This window comes from Trachymyrmex septentrionalis, unplaced genomic scaffold (assembly GCF_001594115.1).
Source record: "Trachymyrmex septentrionalis isolate Tsep2-gDNA-1 unplaced genomic scaffold, Tsep1.0 scaffold109, whole genome shotgun sequence".
In the NCBI taxonomy this organism is placed as follows: Eukaryota; Metazoa; Arthropoda; class Insecta; order Hymenoptera; family Formicidae; genus Trachymyrmex; species Trachymyrmex septentrionalis.
Genome location: NW_017304217.1, coordinates 1,090,421 through 1,111,253, shown reverse-complemented (window position 1 = coordinate 1,111,253; position 20,833 = coordinate 1,090,421). Strand labels below are relative to the sequence as shown.

At 30.0% G+C, this 20,833-nt stretch overlaps 1 protein-coding gene across 1 annotated transcript in view; it reads left to right on the top strand.

Annotated features, from left to right (window-relative positions):
* The first annotated feature begins 302 nt into the window (after window positions 1-302).
* The window catches only part of LOC108748197 (protein bark beetle), a 62,436-nt gene continuing 41,905 nt past the window's right edge, over window positions 303-20,833 (top strand). Inside the window, exons 1-6 of the mRNA XM_018486231.1 lie at window positions 303-824; window positions 11,698-11,861; window positions 11,937-12,130; window positions 12,339-12,516; window positions 13,324-13,493; window positions 13,898-14,136. Of these exons, the coding sequence (XP_018341733.1) occupies window positions 498-824; window positions 11,698-11,861; window positions 11,937-12,130; window positions 12,339-12,516; window positions 13,324-13,493; window positions 13,898-14,136 (1,272 nt within the window). The 5' untranslated portion in view covers window positions 303-497. The remainder of the gene's footprint in view (window positions 825-11,697; window positions 11,862-11,936; window positions 12,131-12,338; window positions 12,517-13,323; window positions 13,494-13,897; window positions 14,137-20,833) is intronic.

The window sequence follows — 20,833 nt, the reverse complement described above, 5'->3', positions numbered from 1 at the left end:
GAAGAGGAAAGACATCTTCTGACTCACATACGAATCCGATCGACGAATGACGCGTCCGTGAATCGCTCGGCGATAAGCGGATGATTCTCGCGAAGCCTCGTCACCACGAATGCGTCTCGGTTTGTGTGTTTGCGTAATGCTTAACTAGTATACACATTCACCTTGAAAGTCATAAACTAATGTATCGAGAAATCGCGTAGAAAGCACTCGTCGAGTTCCTTACGAAAATGTGAATTACGCTAATCGTTAATTCTTTTTGAACATTCCATCTCTCAAAAGTGATATTCCCATTTTAGATTTATAATAAATCGAGGACTATATATATACAGTGGATGGATTCTAACTCTGAGTTCAGTAAGAGAGTTTGATGTCTCATCGAATTCTAGCCGAATGGATTTCCGTTAAATTAGGAAACCAAATTTTTTTACTCTAATCAGAAAAAAAGAAGAAAAATAAGGCGATTTAAATTACCTGATATCGAAAGCATATACTGAAGAATGCAACGATTGTGGATTTCGCTGTCGATTCTGGCCGTTTTGGCTGGAGCTCTTCCAGATGACAGATTCGACCAAACATCAATTTATTACACAGTACCAATAAATGAGAGCGAGGCAAACGGCAGCTGGAATAATGGCGGTCTTTTCGAAGAACATGGTGGCCGCATTATTCGAGATCAAAAAGTGTTTGAGAGATCGAAGAGTCCTTACTTGTTGCGAGAGGATTTGTTTATTGAAAAGGACGCCAAACTCATTATAGAATCCGGTGTGGAGATTCGTTTCAGTCCGATGATCGGCATCACTGTCCGCGGTATCATAATCGCCAAGGTAATAATCCATAAAAATTGCAATAGAGATTTCTAAAAGGTTTAATGAATTCCCTCCTGGAGAAACTCCGGCTTTGTTCTCGAGTCGAGAACAAAGACGATCATCCGTCAAGATCTTTAAATCACATTGCTGATGTCAAACATGTTTTTCTTGAACGTAGTATAATATTTAGAGTCTCATTGTCTAGTTGACAATGTTAGAGATTTCGTCATTAAGGACACTTATGGAAGTTCCCTACACTTAAATAAATTTTCGAGATATATATATATATATATATAGATAGAAAGTGTGAAGAAGATTCCAAGCAGAAATCGAAAATGTCAAAATGATATTGACTGTATTCAATAGAAGAAGCAGTTTTATAACTGTGTGTTGTAAGATTTTTTAATAAATACATTTAAATTCCCTGGTAAAAAAAGTTGATAGAGAAAGATAGAAAAATTCTTTTGAATATGGAGTCTGGTGAATTCACTAATTTGATTCAGATTTTATAGGAATCTTGTACAAATCTTACAGAATCCGATGAAATACGGATAGGATTCATATTCGATCAATCGTAATGCTCGCGAGGTCAACAATGGAAAATGATATAAACTTAGAGAAAATGATACAAACTGATAAAAATCCTATTGTTCTCAATCGTTTTCTATTAATTTTTTCTTACTAGGAAATTGTTTTATAGATTTTTAGAGTCAGTAAGGAACTAAGAGCAAGAATTAATCAATAAAAAATCTTATAGTTGTAAAGCTATTTTTTCTGCTAAACGCAATTAACCATTAAAATGAATTATGACTAATCAAAAAGTGACTTAATAATTTTAAAGTCATTTTGATATCATTTTGATGTCATTATAATATTTTGTTCTGCTTGGAATACAGTAGCGAATTTTTCACAAAATACACCTTTTTTACTCGAAAAAGTTGTAACTCCTTGAAAAATTCGCTGCTAATGGAAAACTCATATTTCCCTAATGCTTTATCATATACATTGTCACGCTTGTTCCATGAACTCTGATGAATCGGATGAATTCTGATAAATTGTGAATAATCTTCTTGTTCTTCTTAATAAATTCCCTGTTTGGTTTTCCGATCACTATAAAGAGTCACCATGTGTATACCAGGTGATAAATTTGCGTATATCCTTCTCGGAGAGCAGAGGATACGCTTTGTACAAAAATCACGAATAGTATCCCTTCTATATGAAATTCATCTTTTCTTGCCAAGTGTTAAATCTTTACATATTTTTAATCACACTTGACTTAATCAGTAATATCAACTAATGCAATATTGCCCCTCAAGCAGATTCGCTAGCATTTAGTTTGTCGTTTCACAGAGTGATGTTCTCCATATTTAATGTGGAAAAATTATGAATCGCATACATGAATCGCAGGAATCGAACTCGGATCCTCAGATCGCGAGTCGACTTTCGGACAAGGCGTCGAGTGACTCCTCACTCGGTCCACGGACTCATAATCTACGGGTTCGATCCGCGTCTCACGTACGCGATTTTCCGCGTGGTTGACTATTCTATTTGTGTCATACTTAACCTTTAGACTGTCGATATTAAAAGTTATCAAAATTGAAAAGTAACAAAAACATATGTTTGTATATTTTATGCAAGGATATATCCTTATATAACAATGGCTTGAGCCGATATATCAGCTTTTCGACGGGGAAGATTACGGAAAAAATTAAAATTTTTTTAATTTGTAAATAATACATATATAATAATTTTTGAGGTCGCTAAATACTGTGGTGAAGTTAGAAAATGATAATTTTGAATGCTGAAGCCATTATTGTATGTATACCAGCAACAAAATAAAGTTTAGATAGAACTCTTCTTCGACTTTACCCAGAGTTAATAACGTGGACGTAAAGAGTTTAAGTAGTTCCTTTTTCTTTTGTATTTTTTTCGTTTTTTGAGTTTTTTGATATTTTTTTTATTAAAAAAATATCTTTATTTTTTTATTTTTTAGTTTTACTGTTTTTTTTTTTAATTATATATTATATAAAAAACTATATTTGTAATTTATGTATCAATTTTCTCCAGAATGAGCCATGACAAACTTATATTATAGTTCTTCACTCATTATTGCTGTGAAATTTTATACAGCTTGTATATAAAATAATTTTTTTTTATGATGAAGTGTGATTTGTCTACATATACATTCAGAATGATATAACTGAACTCAAATATAATGTTTCAAGCTAACTATATCATAAAATTAAAGCTGATATATCGATTTTCCGGTGGTCTAAAAGTTAAAAAGCTTACTGTTCTATCTGTGTGAAATTAGAAGGTTTAAGACTATTGCGAACTATACAAAAGGCGTCTATTTGAGTATTATATTTACTTTGAATTGATATACGATACCATAATGTAATTATATAAGTTTTGAACAAGCGAAGCCTTTGCTTCCCAAGGAGATTATAAGTGGATCCTTGATCCATTCTTTGTTGCATGGTACTGTTATTCTTTATATCGAAATCAAAGTTGGAAATCAAAAAAAGGGTGTTAAGAAGAAAAAGAAGAAGACCACCTAAGGCATCTATAACTTCTCGTGTCATCATGTGAATAGTTCAGTATCGTCATAGTCATATATAACGTTGCGGTCCGCGAGTACTAGATTTTCCAACCGTTACTTTTGTTTGCTAATGTGCTCTGTTGAAGTTGTGTAGAATATTCTCGGAAAGAGTACGTTTTCGCACAACGGGTTATTCTCGAGCATCTTATTGTGTCTCTAAAGAGTTTTATTAAATTATATGTGATTCTTTCAGACTCGATTGTACGATAACGTTACTTTAACTCTAAACGAGACTTATAAAACTCTCTCTCTCTTTCTCTCTCTCTTTCTCTCTCTTCGACTTTAAAAAGAAAGTAAAAATTTTAAGCTTCCCTTAAAGTCAAAATAACATTGGTAGAATCGGGTTACAGATAAACTCTGGTCTTCATCTTCTCAGTTGGAAAATTTGTGTCAAATTTACATAAATTTTCCCATTTTACATGTCCCAAATGATCTATTCAAATTTTTGTATTAATTTTATATACATAAAATGAATATATATTAGAAAGTGACACAAATACATATATTATGTAAAAAATTAATAATATTTAAGAAATATTATATATAATATAATACATAAGAAATATATAATATTGACGCAATTTGGAAACAAATTGTGAAATATTTCTTCAGTAAAATTAATATCCTTATGTTATTGACAGTACAATACACGTACAAGGACAGTATTTATAATTATATCTCCCGCACGTCATAATATTTTCACAGAATTAAATATGATTTAACATTTAACATTTTATTAATATATTCATTTATCTTAATAATTTACGCATTTAAAATACATTATATTTATGTTATTTGTTCATTTACTCAAAAATTGTATTATTTTAACACTAAAAAAAATGTTGATTATTAATTTAACATAAAATTCAATTAACAGAACCAAAAATAATAAATTCAACATAATCACATTATATGAAATTAACACTCGAATATGTTAAAAATATTCAATATAAAGATTTAATGAAAATAGAATAAAAAATGTTTTTATTGAATATATAGGTACATTTTTTTTTGTTAATTTTTCATGATTTTTTTATTTGCATATTTATATCCATATTAACTATTTAATGAGAAACGATCCAAAGTATATAAGATAAAAAAAATCGCTATAAATATTTCACGACATATTGGATATACACATAAGTATCAACGCGAACGTGGATAATTATGAATAGCATCTCTAGTTGTGAAAACAATATCTATGGGCATGTATGTGTGCATGTCCTGTGTACATATGTCTGAACATTTGAATGGACATAAGAGGATTGTTCTTTTTGGCTGAACTTTTGCACCAGTTCATCTTTCTTCCTCTTGTTTTCTTTTGGAGAAAAAAAGAAGAAAGATGTATTGGTACATAAGTTTAGCCAAAAAGAACAGGTCTATGATTTATCGCAGTGTGCAACTACACGTGTTACTATAGGTACGCGAGAGAGAAAGATTGTCTTAAAGGTAAATTGCATTCTCAGAAAACTTCATAGATTGCGTTTCTAGTAAAATTTCGATATCATGCGTAAAAACTTTCAAGTTGAAATCTTACGGTGTTATTATCAATAGAAAAACGTTATCTGAGTCTGCCAAAGCCTTATATCGTCATTCACGTTGAGAATCGATAGCGCTGCTGATACCATTAACTGATAATGAGATTAGAGCCATACCAACTTCTTTATCAGTGAGATTTCATAATCATTTAGGAACAAATAGTGCGAAGTACATGGAAGAACGTGATTCATAATTATACACCTCTCATGCGTATCATAACATTTCCACAAAATGTTTAATTAAATCCTTCCCAAGTAACGCAGCAGCGCTTGCAAAGCGCTAAAAAAGCGATTATATGCGCTTTTTTAGCGCTTTATTAACGTTTTGTAAGCGCTGTGTGCTAATTAGGCTATTAATCTGGACCCACCATCATCAAAAATCATAAAATTAAATACGAAATATAACATGCTTGATTTTTTAAATTTTAATTTGTTTTATTACGTTGCATAATGCTGTATGTATATGATTATCAGTTAAAATTATTAATTATCATTAATTAATAATTTGGTTTTTTTTTGTTCCGGTCAATGATCCTTTTTGTACTATACATATAGATCAAATTAATTACATTATAAATATTATGTAAATACAATATTATAGGATTAATTAAATAGGGTATATTAATTAAAGGATTGTAAAAAATATAATAATCTCGTGTGTTCTTTTAAATCTCTCAAAATTTCATCTTTGTAAAACGAATCTTCTCGCGTATTCGTGATAACCTTACACTCTCGCTCGCCCGGCTTTAATTAATTCTTCCGGTGTGATTATAATCGTCATAATTGTCGAATGTCTCTACTTTGGTTGGGTACACATTATAAACTATATGTCGATGTTTGTTAATTTATCGCTCTTTTAACAGGAAGTCAAGTCATCCGCGTAGAGTTTCCGGTAAATAGACTTTTACGAGTGGCGATTAAAATAATAAACGTTGCTAATATCGAGTTTCACTAGATGTTATCGAATAACGAAATGATGTTCATTGACATGATAACTGACACAATTTGCAAAACGTGCGAGTGTTTCTATATTAAACATTTCACTTTTAAATTATCCATTATTTTGAAATCATTATAATTTATATTTTATAAAATCTGTCGATATTCTAGAGAAAGCTATTTAATATTACAGCTTCGGCTATATAAAGATATAAAGTCATTTATTATAGATTCTTGGAAAAAGGGATAAGAAAAGGTAAAGAAAGACTGACAAAATATTAAATTAAAATTGTTGCAAAAATAAATATTATTTTTCAATAAAGTTATTTTTTATTTATTTTTCGTTTAATGAAGTAAAGAGCATTGTGCTTTACTCCAGTCCAGTAATCGTAAAAGAATGCAAAGTGACAGATGGAATGTATGACAGGAAAGGGATCCTTTCGCGCGTGGAACGGAGGACACCGTTTAACCGGAAACATCATGGACACGCAAACATCGATGCTTTTATTGTTGCGTTATTGGTGCGGACGGTATCGGTAAAATAATACTCATATCTATGCGTTAATACTTCTAACAAGTGTTATTAAATGTTATCTAGTTGCTATTTTAATTACAGGTTAGTGCGTACGTACATAGCAATTTTAAAGGGGGTATACGCATTCAATCATTCTACAGATATACAATAATACGTCGCACCGTAAACATATATTTCAAATCATTAAAAGGCTAAATTTCTAAGACACGATATTTAATTGATTAGTAATGGGAAAAAAATGTTGAAACGGGTGAATCATCAGAATTTCCATAATGCGAAATAAATAATCTCCTTAATTGGAAAATGAGAATTTATGAGATGCTGTGTGTATATTTTCTAGAGATAAAAAGAATAATTTTTTTTTATTTCAGAGTAAAAATCCAAGCAAAAAATTTTTACGATAAAAAATTTTTTTTCATCAAAAAGAATATAGAAATTATATTTTTTATACTTATCGTAATCTTTGGGACAATTCCATTATTTTCTATACAGCAAATGCCTCCAAGGGACATCTTAAAAGGACCTTAAGCTTCAGAGGACGTTCCTATGTCTTTTGAACGTTTCTCAGGATGTTTCTTGGATAAAGCCGAATTTGCAAGATTAAAATATTTCATAAAATTATATTTATTCGATGATACAAAAATATAATCATGTCTCACACTAAGTGCATGCGAAAATCGTGTACAAAGAAATTATAGTACGTATGTGCTTTTTTAGGTGTTTAATTTGCTGGGTCTCAGAACATTATGAAATTTTCAAATAATAAATAAAGAAAAAACGATCAAGAGCCTTAATACATGGTAATTGGTGCGATTATCTTATAAACATATATTTCAATCATATATCTTATATAAATATAAAAACTGAAAGTTTTGGCTTAATTCGAGCCATTCTCAGCAGTTTTGCATAATAAAAATTCTTTATAACCATCCGATGTCGTACATCAAAGAAATCGAATGCAGCAAGGAAGTTTCACAGATTACTAAATCTAGAGTGTATAATCTTCAATTAGCTCTTTTACTATAAGTGCGAGCTAAATTAAAATATCATTCAGAAGGACAGTTACTAAAAAGAAAGGATAATAAATTTTTATGAAGATGTATCTATTGCAGACCATAACTGCACAATAATATACAATAAAATAAATTAAAATTGACAAAATGGATAAAATCAGACTTAATTTCTTGTAAGACATTTGCAGTGTCAACGCAGAGTCACATATGTAAATGAATGTTAAGAAATAAATATTATAAGAATGCAAACAACAATGGCAGAGGAATAGAAGTTATCGAATTGAAAAACAATATGTAGATAGACGCTTGAGAATTATAACATATAGAATTATAACAATATATATATATAACAATATATATATAGCTATAGAATTATAACAATCAGAAGAATTAAAATTTATTTATTATATTTGTATAAGCATGGTGCAAGAATTCCATGTTCCAATTTCAATCAAATTTAAATCATTATCTTACATTTTAATATTAAGCATTTCGGCAAACTAATCTTTTACCCAGATATCTCATTGTGTAAAAATCTAATTTTGGTATTCATCCAATTAAATTCATGGTCAAATTATAATCTATATTCGGAAATAACAGGTAAATTACTATTTTTTTATTAATATCATTTTTATATTTGTTAATTCTAGTCTTTAACTTACGACTCGTCTGTCCCACTCGTCTGTAAGAAGTATTACAATTTTTACAATTAATGTACACAACATTTTTTTTTTATTCATGAAAAAGAACGTCTCTTTGTGCTTTGATGATTCTGTGAAGTTTATTTAAACTGAAGAAGAACAATTTGATATACAGGTTTTTAATGATGCTCTTTTTGTCATAAATGCAAGGCAAAAATGGGACAGTAAACCAGAAGTTATTTTATTATCATTGTTAGGTTTGTCTGTTTGTTTTAGCGTCTTACGTTTCAAAAGAGATTTTAATCGTAAATTGATCGTGTCAAAAATAAAATTAATAAGGTAATCGTTGTCCAAAAATGTCTTAATAATAAAAATATCCCTATGGTATTTTGGACGAGTTAGTAAAAAAGTTCTATCCACTATGCTCATAAGAATACTTCTCTTTTATGAAAGCGAATTATTCGCTGTTTTATGAAACTTTCTATATGTTTATATATATAGGGATATTCAGGACCTATTCCAAATCATCCTCAGGATGTGCTGTTAGGGTAATGAATTGATAATGCCTTTTCAAAATTGGATCTAAGTATATCCACAGCTACTACTTTGTCATTGTATTTTCTTTACATCTATCTTTATACAGAAATCTTTTGGATAAATACAAAAATTGAGTTCTAAAACAATAATATGGCGCCAGATGTCTAAAGAAAATATATTATGTACACGAGTAAAAAGTTTTGAAGATTTCAAGATTTCAGAGTAAAAAATTGATTTTTACTGTTTTTTTTTACTTAAAGTTATTATATAATTTTTTAAATCTCTTCTTAGCTTTAAAAAAATTTGCTTAATATATACAATATTAAGTAAAATTTAACTAAGAAGTATTTATAGACACAAATAGAAGAAAAATACCATCGTCGATTAAATTAAATATTTAGTAATATTTATATAGGGTAAAGTTGCCGAAATCGCACCGGCTCTTACATCGCACTACTTCACTTAAAAAAATTCAATTATTGTATTTATATAATTTCTTACGGGTTATTTAAGAACTACATGGTACTGTAATGCTACTCTGTTATACTCGTGACATGAAGTGCAACAAGAGTTTTGTTATTTACATAAATAAAAAATCGTGTTAGCGTTGCTTTTATTTTTCAACATATTTTATAGCAGAATTACAGAAAATATAAGTTAAATAACCTAAGTTAATCATTTATCGTGATTAGAATATTATTTAAATTAAAAGAATAGGATTAAAGTTTGCTTTATATTTTTTTATAGATAAAATAAATAAAAGATTAAAAAATGCTCTAGTTTGCTAAATCGCACTATAATGTAATTTCTTAAATTATACCACAATCTTTTTCTTCAATTTAATTTTTTAAATCATACATTACCTAATATTTTTTCATTTCTTACACTTTATTTCATTCATTATTATATAAAAATGTATATTGTAAATCTGCAAAGTGTTTATTTCATTTCATGTAGAAACTCCTTGAATTACTTCTTGAAATTATCATATCTTTCAGAAATTGTGACATATATTCTTCAACATATATTCTCTCTCTTAAATTTTTAACATAATAAAATACAATTTTTTCTTTTTCTTATGTTTTTTAAATTTTGTGCATTATCATAATGTTTTAAATAAAGAATATGATGCGATTTTTTTTTTTAGGTAATGAATTTCTTTGTTGCCAAAATTGCTCCATACTGAAAACATCTTTATTTTAAAAGGCTTAAACATTCTTCATAATTTTTGAGTTATGAGTTTTAAGTAAAAAGTAGTGCGATTTCGGCAATACCCTATGTGAATAAGCAACTGCAATCATCAGTTTTATAAATTGTATACCAATTTCATTTGTCAGTTAATTTACTTGCAGAGAGATAAGAGAGTATCAGTAATTAATTCTAATGAGCGTTTCCACTGATAACTTAGTCACTTATATACTTAGGAAACTATTAAAGATTGCTGAACGCTATCACTAAGAGAAAACATTTTGATACATTTAAAGGCAAGCGAACAATTGTTCTAATAATCTCTGTAAACGGACACTTCTTGTCTACACTATTTCCGCCGGCCGATGTCAGTCGACGAGGGATCTGCAGAAAGTGCTAATCGGATAATTAAGAACGGGATGCGAACAACGCGTGCATCGTATGGCCGAGTGATTCAGCAGCGGCACCGCCTCTAATGCTCTAAGCGATGCGTTTCAGGTCACGCGTTAACTGGCGGTTCTTGCCCGCGCGCGATTGACCCACGACCTCGGTAATCCTCTTATAGACTCGACGTAGTGTCAAGACCTTCGGGCACCGCTCTTGGCACGGATCAAGTGGCGTAGCTGCTAAAATTTTTCAGTCTTTAACATTTGGACTGCCAAACTAATTTTAGCATTCAGCTTGATATATATCTAATAAATTATTTTAATACTTTATTGCTTTCTCTGTCTTGATATAATTTAAATATATTATTTCTTTGTGTTTAAAGTATGGTAAAATTATTTTTAATTGAGTAAATAAAACCGTTACTAACAAACGGATAACAGAGCCTTGGCAAAAATTTATAAATGTGGCAATCAAAGTGTTAACATGAGAGTCTCTATGCTGTAAAGGAACATATAGAAGTTAAATCGAACAAAAGTACTTCACAGTCTACATCGAGCACCTGTAATCTCCATATATTATATTGAATTATAGGATTCCTTCCTCCCATTTTATGCCCGGTATACTTAATATATAGCAACATAAAACTGAAAACTAAATTTGGGATTGAAAGTAAATAAATATATTTTATTTTATTTCGATCAATAATCCTTCTTACAAAAATATTTCGTTTTAACACACTTTAATTTATAAATATCAAGATTGTTGCGAGACAATAATACACACTTTTAAACTATTGTTTCCATCGTTCATATAAAGTAAGCGAGTTTTTTAATTCATCGATTGATCAATCGCATTGTACATAAATGTAATTTTCTTTCGTAAAAGCTGCATTTGCGCATAATACAATTGATCAATCGATAAATTTAAAAAACTCATTCAGTATTGCTAAATCTTGGAAGTCGAAACAATTTTGTAAGGATCGTTGTGTATAATAGAGAAATTGGAACTCTTATGTCTTCACAACAATCAGGAGACACGGTAGTGTCTCGACGCTAAGGCATGTCGCAAGACACTGCTATGGTTACTATTAACAAAAAATTAAAATGTTTAAGGAAACTCTATGTAACAACCATATTTGAAAAAAATCTTTAGGTTTAAATAGACTGACAACATATGTTACGAATTCAGATAGAAACGTTTATGATTAATTACAGCAACGCTAATATCTAACGGATACGCTTTTTCGTTTAAGACTATGTTAATATTTTAACAATTATGTAATTTTTATTAATTTATACATCAAATTTTAGTTATATGATATACTGAAGATGACTTAATCTTGACCAAAACGTTTATGGTTTAAATTTATATTGTGAAAGAATTTAAATATACTATGATTTTAAGCTAATTAAGCTGAGCCTGCGTGTGGTCCTTTATATGCTCCTTTGATCACTGTTTGTTTTATAAAATTGCATTTAATATTTCCTAACGATATTTAATTCTGTTAAAAGGGCGAAGCACACATGCCAATCTTGCTGACTGCAGCGGAAACACAGGTTCCATCTCTTCGAACATCACCCACGATACGCCTTGTTGACGGACCGAGTCCGCTAACGGGAAGACTGCAGCTCTTTCACAAAGGTGGCTGGCGTTCCGTCTGCACAAACTCGCGAAAGTACGTACGGAGCTAATATAACCGACAATAATGGAAATACTGGTGCAGATATCTTATATGTGAATCTCGTTGCAGTTGGACTCGCGCAAATCTAGAGACAGCATGCCGGCAGCTTGGTTATCAGGGCGGACAATGGTGGTCATGGATCGACAGACAATGGCCCTCCAAGCCGCGTCTTCTTTACGAGGAACCAGGCTGTCGTGGCACCGAACCCTCGTTAACGACTTGCGAACATTGGTCGGAGAGAGAATTGGGTGCCGGTGTTTGCGGTAAGTGTTTGAAGATCTCTCTCTTTCTCTCTCTCTCTCTCTCTCTCTCTCTCTCTCACCCCTCTCTCTCACTTCTCTCTCTTCCTTCCTCTCTCCTTCTCTTCCTCGCTCTCCCCCTCCCCCCCCCACCGTCTCTGTCTCTCTAGTATTTCAAAGTTTGAATTTTACATGTAAAATTTTGTAATTAATATATTTTAACATCTTATAGATTATCATCCTGATCTGGGTATTTCTTGTCTACCTCGCCACGATGGTGCGAGCAAGGCGATCAAGCATTGGCGGGGGATACGATTCGAGGATGCGATGTACGATAAACAGAAACTCATTCAACAAAACACACTTTACGTGCATCAATCTCTGTCCATTCTACGGAACACGGTAATCGAGTGAGTATCTTTAAAAAGATATCGATCAGTTGTTCCTAATATTTTTATTTTGTAGTAAAAAAATTTTATTGTAAAATTCACTGATATTTCGCTAAATATTTTCCTAAAATTATTCTACAATTTGGAACACTTCAGCGAAATTTAATTGAATTTGAAAGCAAAATTACATTTTTATATAGCAAACACAAGGATGTTTAAATTAAATTTTATTATTTGTTTAAACAAAATTATATTATCAAAATGTATATTTGATTTACTTTTATTTTTGAGCCCAATTTTTGAGACTGATACCTTTAAGAAATCATTTTATTAAAACATGGGTGAAAAATTTCGTAATATTCCTATTGTGTGTAATATTTTAATTACGAGAAACAAAACTCTCTCTCGTCCATCTAGCGACGATGCCACATACATACTGCCGGTGAATTGCAACATATTACAGAAATTTCAGCAAATTTTGAAAGAATTTTCAGCAAATTTTTTAAAAAAACTTTAAAGAAATTGTGATAAGTTTCTAGCCAATTTTCATCAGCCAATTTTCATTTAGCGTTGAAAATTACTTTTAACGAAATATCAACATATTTTCAGAGAAATTTTCAAAAAAAAGCGAAAAATTTCAATTAAATTTCAATGCTTTTCACAACTTTGATTGAAAAAAAATTACTTTCTGCGAAATTGTAGCAAAATTTTAATAAATTTTCTTGAAAATTTTGTTAAAATTTTCAAGAAATTTCTATAAAATATTTTTTCATCGGGATTCCTAATATATTACATATATGTATAAACCTATTTTAATTCTTCAAATAGATATGCTGGAACCGGGAGGGAGTACAATATAACTTCGGCGATTCATGTGGAAGGCGTCCCACCGATAATGGAGACAATTTCTGTTTTGCATTCTGCCTTCACGGGTATCAACGTCACTACGTCGGACGCATCAGTCGTGATAAATAATTGTACTGTGCAATATAACAAAGGTAAGAGATATATGTAATAATACAATCTCATCTTTTTCTTCTTCTCATCTACTATATTTTAATATTTTATTTATAAATACAGTATAACTCTATTCATCTTTATTCCATTTATACGAACAAATTCGTACTCAGTTTCAAATATACGAACTCATAGCTAAACTCTTAATATTCAAACTAAAGTGCCGAATAAGAGCTTGATATGCCCAATATCAATTTTCTGAATGGTAATTACTATTATCAGAATTAATAGTACTGTTAAAGGGGAAAACTAATGAGTTTCTGTTATCCGAATCATTCGATTATCGGAACTGTTTCGTCTCTCAACATGTTTGGATAAATGAAATGTTCTACTGTACCATGTTGAACAATATGTTGAATTATTTTATACTGTCGATTTATTTTAGGATACGGGATTTATGTAAATAGCTCATCCGGCATGGCGCATATTAACAACTGTACAGTATCCGAAAACGGAGCGGACGGAATAAAGTACGTGCACGCGGATGAGCGGCCAGACGACAAGTTGGAGCGTAACGACGTGTACGATCTATGCACCTTTCCTTCAACGGTCAGTCAGACTTTTCCCATCACTATATCAATGCAACAAAATAAATACGCACCCAACGTAAAAGAATGTCCACAAGTGAGTACGATGTTAATCACTATCAAATAAAATACTATGCTTCGCATAAAAAGAGAGTACAACTTTTTCATGTTTGGGAATCGTCTTATTTCTACATTTTTTTACTACGTATTTTAATTTCTACATAAAAATTGAGAATTATCATACAATAATAATGCTACACTCGAGAAAAGTTAGCACATCGTGTGCGCGCGCTGTGTGTGTGTGTGTGTGTGTGTGTGTGTGTGTGTGTGTGTGCAAAAATAAAGTTAATAAAATCCTTATTCAGATCTTTACGAAATTGTTATCAGTTCCCAGACATAATATTTATGAAAAATATTTATTATTATTTATTTTTTTTAATATTATATAAATATTTTAAAAGATAAACTAAAAATTTAATGTAACAAGATAAATATAAATAAATACACTACGTGTGGAAATTAAAGCATCACCTCTCATCGCCTTCGAAAAATGGGTAAACTTTAAATAAATATGATAACTTTAACTTTTACAAAAATGATTATAATGAGACGTTCAAAAAAAGTATTTTGTAGCTTGAAATCTCTATTTTTCAGATCTGTACTTTAATAATTTAGCTGATTTTCAGTTACACGATTACAAACAATGATCCGTTAAATTTCAAAATTTTTTTATAAACTTTGCGAAGTTTTATGCCGTAAATGAGAAGTCAAGCACAAATACTAAGCGCGTTCAAGTTGATAAAGCGGCTAGCCAAACAAATAAATATGATTGATTGTTACTTATAGATCCAACCAATCACATTTAATTACTCGGCAAGCAGACTAGCCATTTTGTCCGGCTTGAACGCGCCCACTGTTTACAACTTTCTGCAGAAAGCGTGAACTTTTACCTTTAATTAATAATTTGCTTTTTTAATGAATGTTGTATGATTTTTTTCATGGAGTTATTCAACATAGAAGTAAAAATGATCCTTTTGACTTTGACTGCTCATAAAATATAAACGGAGTACAGTATTCATTAACATTTAACAGATAGATAGAAGGACTCTTCATATACAAAATAAAGAACATAAATAAAAGGTAAAGTAAGAGTCAAATACATTTTTTAAATTGTCACACAATTAAAAAGAATAAATTACAAATAAAGAAAAGTAAAATTGAAAAAAATAATAAAAAACTCAGTTTAAATTCAAATATAAAACGTTACAAGTTTCGATTATCGAATTAAGCCCTCTTCAGACATTAACTTATCACAAAAATCGCTGTACAAAATTAATTATCGAAAATGTCCGCATATTCCTTATAATAACAGCTCGGATGGGTCTTGATGTAGAAGTCGACATTATTCACGTACGATTGAACAGTCAAATGTGTTTCCGGTCCGTGTTGATCCGTATCAGCGAGCGTACATTATAATCGACATACAATGTCCGTCTTACACATCTGCGTTCCATTAAACTTTGTAGATTTTAATTAGTTCTCATACTTATGGACACACTTGTTTGAATAATTTACATATAATTTTTGAACTTTTTCCAAGAGATATGAAACACATTTGACTGTTATATTTGAATTTAAACTGAGTTTTTTATTGTTTTTTTCAATTTTACTTTTCTTTATTTGTAATTTATTCTTTTTAATTGTGTGACAATTTAAAAAATGTGTTTGATTTTTACTTTGCCCTTTATTTATTGTTAAGTATTCATTAAAAAAAGGAAAAAAATTCAAAGTTTTTACTTTAAGATTCTTTTATCATTTTTTAGACAAAAATAAACTATTTATGTAAAAATGCAATAAAAGGTAAAGTTGAAAACTGAGACAATTACCTGTTTATATTCAACTTGGTCTACTTCGATCAAAAAGGGAGAAAAACCTATAATGTTAATGTTAATGTTTTAAACTTTAGAGTCTACTGACTAAGAAGACTAAAACAAAGCAGTAGAGACAATTTTAAAGTAATATCCTTTCCCAGTAAAACAACAAGTCATGATAACGTCAAAATGACATCAAAATGGACATTTGTTTAAATTCATATACGAAGTTACGATTTTAGACAAAATGGCATTCGCTGTATTGATTTTAATCTTATATCGCAGCAGGCATTAGCGTTACTCGAAGGATAGCACGTGGAGGTTGCACTGTCGAATTTACGTTTCTTATGGATGTGCGTGCGTGCGTGCGTGCGAGCACATAATAAAATTTAATTTTTAACAGATTGTTAGCTCCTACTAATTGTAAGTTCGCGATATATTGTTGGCTGTGGCTTTCTTGTAACAGTGTGACAACGAGTATCATATTTAATAACATGTTGTCGCGGCATTATATGTATAAAAATTTCAAAATTATCCTTATAGAAAAAAATGTGATTAAAATAATAAATGCACAAAGATCTAACAAGTATTCAAAATGTTTCTATTTACATTAAATACATAGAATGTTTGTAATGTGAGGTGTTTTAAAATAGAGGCAACAATAGAGGCGCACACACACACACACACACGCGCGCGCGCGCGCGCGCACGCACACGCACAAAAGAGGCATAAATCCGACTGTGCAACCTCCACGTGATACGCTTCGGATAATGCTAATGCCTGCTGCGATATAAGTTAGCGATTAAAATCAATACAGCGAATGCCGTTTTGGCCTAAATCGTAACTTCGTATATGAAAGATATTACTTTAAATATCGCAACTGCTTTTTTTTAATCTCATTAAAATCAGTAGACTCTAAAGTTTAAAATTACATTAACATCATAGGATTTGTCTCTTTTTGGTCGAAGTAGATCGAGATGAATAGAAACAGATAATAAATAATAATAATAATAGCTTTATTGCATTTCATACATTTACAAATTAGATAAAGTGGGTAATACAAAAAAAACCAAGATAAGTACCGAGCAAGATAAGTACAAGCAAAAGGCGAGGCTACAGTACGTACATCACCTAATCAGTAATATTAGAATGACAGATTCATTACAATGAAAATTGTCTCAGTTTTCAATTTTACTTTTCTCTTAAGGGGATACTGAAGTGGTCAAATTGTCAATATTTCGCAGATCGATATAAATATCCGAATTTACTAAATAAAATAAAAAATCTTTTTACAGGATTAAAGTAGACGTCAAATTTGAGTGTGATGCAATATATTTTTTACTAAAATCGGAAAAAAAGTTAGAAAATTACATTTTTTCAACTTGTAGAACTGTCATCTGACGTAGATGTTTCCTTATAAAAAGTTTTATGGCTCGTATGGACCACATGATAGTGCACCACTCAGCGCATAATGTGCACAATACTAAGTTTATGAAACTAAGTTTAAAAGCTTTAAAAGAAATATTTATATCGATCTGCGAATGACGAATGATGCATACGAACGCTGAGTGAAAACTCGAAATGGTAAACAAAGCAATAATTGTTACTAGCAATAAATATTAGATCTTCTAAGAGATGGCGTTGCAATATATTAGGATTGCGTTTCGTTTCACGCATAATGCGCATGATGTACAATTTTATCTTCGTTTAACATTCTGCAAACAATAAAAACAAAATGATACTTTATGCGCATTACGCGTGCAACGGAACGAGGCTTAAGATAAAGACAGATGAATGCGTTTGAGCGAGACATAACGATATATAATAAGTATGAGAAATGAATGAAAGATGTCACTACTATCGAATTAGGAATAGTTCTATCGATAATACAGACGGCTCCAGCATACCCTTAAGTTTTTATATAAATAGCTTATTTTTATCTAAAAAAATGATAAGACCGTTTTAAAATAAAAACTTCGATTTTTTTTTCTTTTTTAGTGAGTACTATACGATACTCCGCGCGCGTTCGTCTTTTATAAACAGTCAAAATCAAAAGAATCATTTTTTTACTTTAATGTTGAATAACTCGATGAAAAAAAGTCATACAACGTTTATTAAAAAAGTCAATTAAAGGTATAGGTTCACACTTTCAAAAGTTGTAAACAGTATTTGTGGTCGACTTCTCATTTACGGCATGAAATTTTGCAAAGTTCACAAAAAAATTTGAAATTTAATGGATCATTGTTTGTAACCATGTAGCTCCGTAAAAATGAACCAAATTGTTATTTAAAGAACAGATCTAAAAAATAAAAATTTCAAGCTACAAAATGCTATTTTAAACGTCTTATTATAATCTTATTATAAAATTTTGTAGAAGTTACACTTATTTAAAGTTTACTCATTTTTTGAAGGAGTGAGAAGTGCTTTAATTTCCGCGCGTAGTATATTTTTGATATTTTTTATTTGAATTATGTCTTATTAAGTATTTCCATAACATTTATTACAAGATTTACAATAAATATTTTATAATATTTACAATAAATGTTTATAATTTACGCAATCTGACACCACAAAAATATTTAAAAGATATATTAAAGATATAATAAAATATTTACAAGATATTTAAAATAAGCCTTATAAATATTTATAAATATTTTGCAAATATTGTGTATACTGCCTGGGTTATGCTTTCCAAACCAGTCCTTTACAAACTCGTTCAAAGTTGGATCAATAACTCTCTGAATTAATTTTTAAATAAGTAAACTAACAGTGATTTCGTATAATAATTGATGTGAATAATTAAAGATTTTATTCTTTATTATTTCAATCAATCTTATACTAATTTTTTCTGAGCGTAGCGTTATTACTGTGATAATTTTTTATTTCAAAAAAGCATAAGAAAATGTCCAAATAAAATATGATCCCCAAACACCGCGGTCATGAAAAAATAAAAGTTAAATTGTACCTGAATAAACGAAGCGCTGTCCGATGTATTTTTGTTTGCTGAAAACGAATCTGATCTTACAATTGATCTAACATGTCAGGTTTTTGAAAAAAAAAAGAGATTAAATATGTTAAAATTTGCGTTTTTGACCATATTTACCATTTTTTGTGGCTAAAATAATTTTTTTTTTCAATTTCATGTATGCCACTTTAAAATGCTATCTTCTATCTATAAAATAAATTTATATTTATTATGGTACGATTTTTTCATATGCATAATTAGCATATGAAGATCGTGGTCACATTACCGTCGCGCACACAAATTGCCTAAACATTAAGATATACACTTTCTTAAAATTCTGTCTACTTTCCAATTTTTTGCCATAATCCGCTATTTTTAATTTAAAAATTTTAATATAATTTGATTTCAGCAATTATCTTAATAATAAAATTCTGATATCTAGGAAACTAATTTTTACACAAAAATAGGCCAGAAGATTAATTTTAGCTACGCTGCTGAAGGATTAAAATTTCATGACTCAATGAAAAATAATAATTGTACCTAAAAGTACTGCTGACAAGGGTCCCATCCAGTATCCAAAAAAATATTAAAATAGATTGAAAATTTTTAATACATTTTAATTTATTTTAATCTGAATTTTTGATCCATATACGTATATGGATAGAAAAAAATTGAACGTGGTAAAATTGAATCATTTTCTATTCATATACAGGAATAAAACATAATTATTTTTTTGGATTCAAATAGATTTATTTTTTATATTATATAATAGATTTAGATGGATTCTAATAGATTCAAATTGTCAATCAGCTATAATATTATTATAATTAATCCAGTTTTATTGCTAAAATAAGTATTATAAATTGGTACATCATATTCTAAAATGCATACACAACAAAATTATAATAAAAAATACGTTTTTATCTAACAAGGGAACGTTCTTAAGTACAATAAAATAATCGATTTTATTAAAACTGAGCAAATGTATAGATGGATCAAAACCAAGGACTCGGATCGAAATGAAATTTTGGTTTGGCACGAGTTGCCCAACCCAATTTTCGGTTCCTTTTACCATAACGGTTTCGGACTTTTTCGGTCTTTTTTGGTTCCAGATCCAGATTTTTGATTCAGAAAAAGTCCGAAATCCAAGCGATTCTTTTGCCGATAACGGTGATCATAACCATTGGAATTTAAGTTTTTTTCGGTTACGATATGTGATTATCTACTATAGAGAAAGGTAATGCAACAAAGTATAAATTGCATATTTAAGGAAATTCATGTTTATTTTAAGACAATATTGAATTGGAGATATGTAAGCACTAAGCAGTGTAAGGCCTATTTCTACTAATTGCTTAGTAGAAATATACCATTGTTTTTCTTTTGCAATTTAACTTTAATCTCGGTTTAACTTAGAGTCTTAACAGAAGGCTGACTTATAATCTTAAGACAGTTCTTGTGCGTTATTAAAGACATGAGACTTAGGCCTCGTTCCACTACTCACGGTTAACTCTTAGCCTAAGTTCAATTATTATTCTTTATTTCTTTCCAATTCTAGAATTGAAAAGAGATGAGGAATAAGTCGAACCACGGTTAAGAGTTAACCATGAATTGTGGATCTTAATTATAAAATACTGTCTTAAGATTTTAAGTCAGCCTTTCTGCTAAGACCCTACTCTTCATCTTTTTCTAATTCTTAAAACTAGAAAAAGATGAAGAGTTAGTTGAACCGAGATTAAAGTTAAACATTGCATTGGTTAAACTGCATTGGTAGAATCGGGCATAAGCACTCTAACTCTAAACTAAACAGATCATTTTTTTCTTTTCTTTGCTGCTGTTTCACTTTTATTATCTTCTGCGATGTCATCTACATCGATTACGTCAGCGATTTGTAGCGTTGCCAATGCTCGTTCATTGCTTTTTAATAATTTTTTATAAAATAACACATTATTCTTATGTAA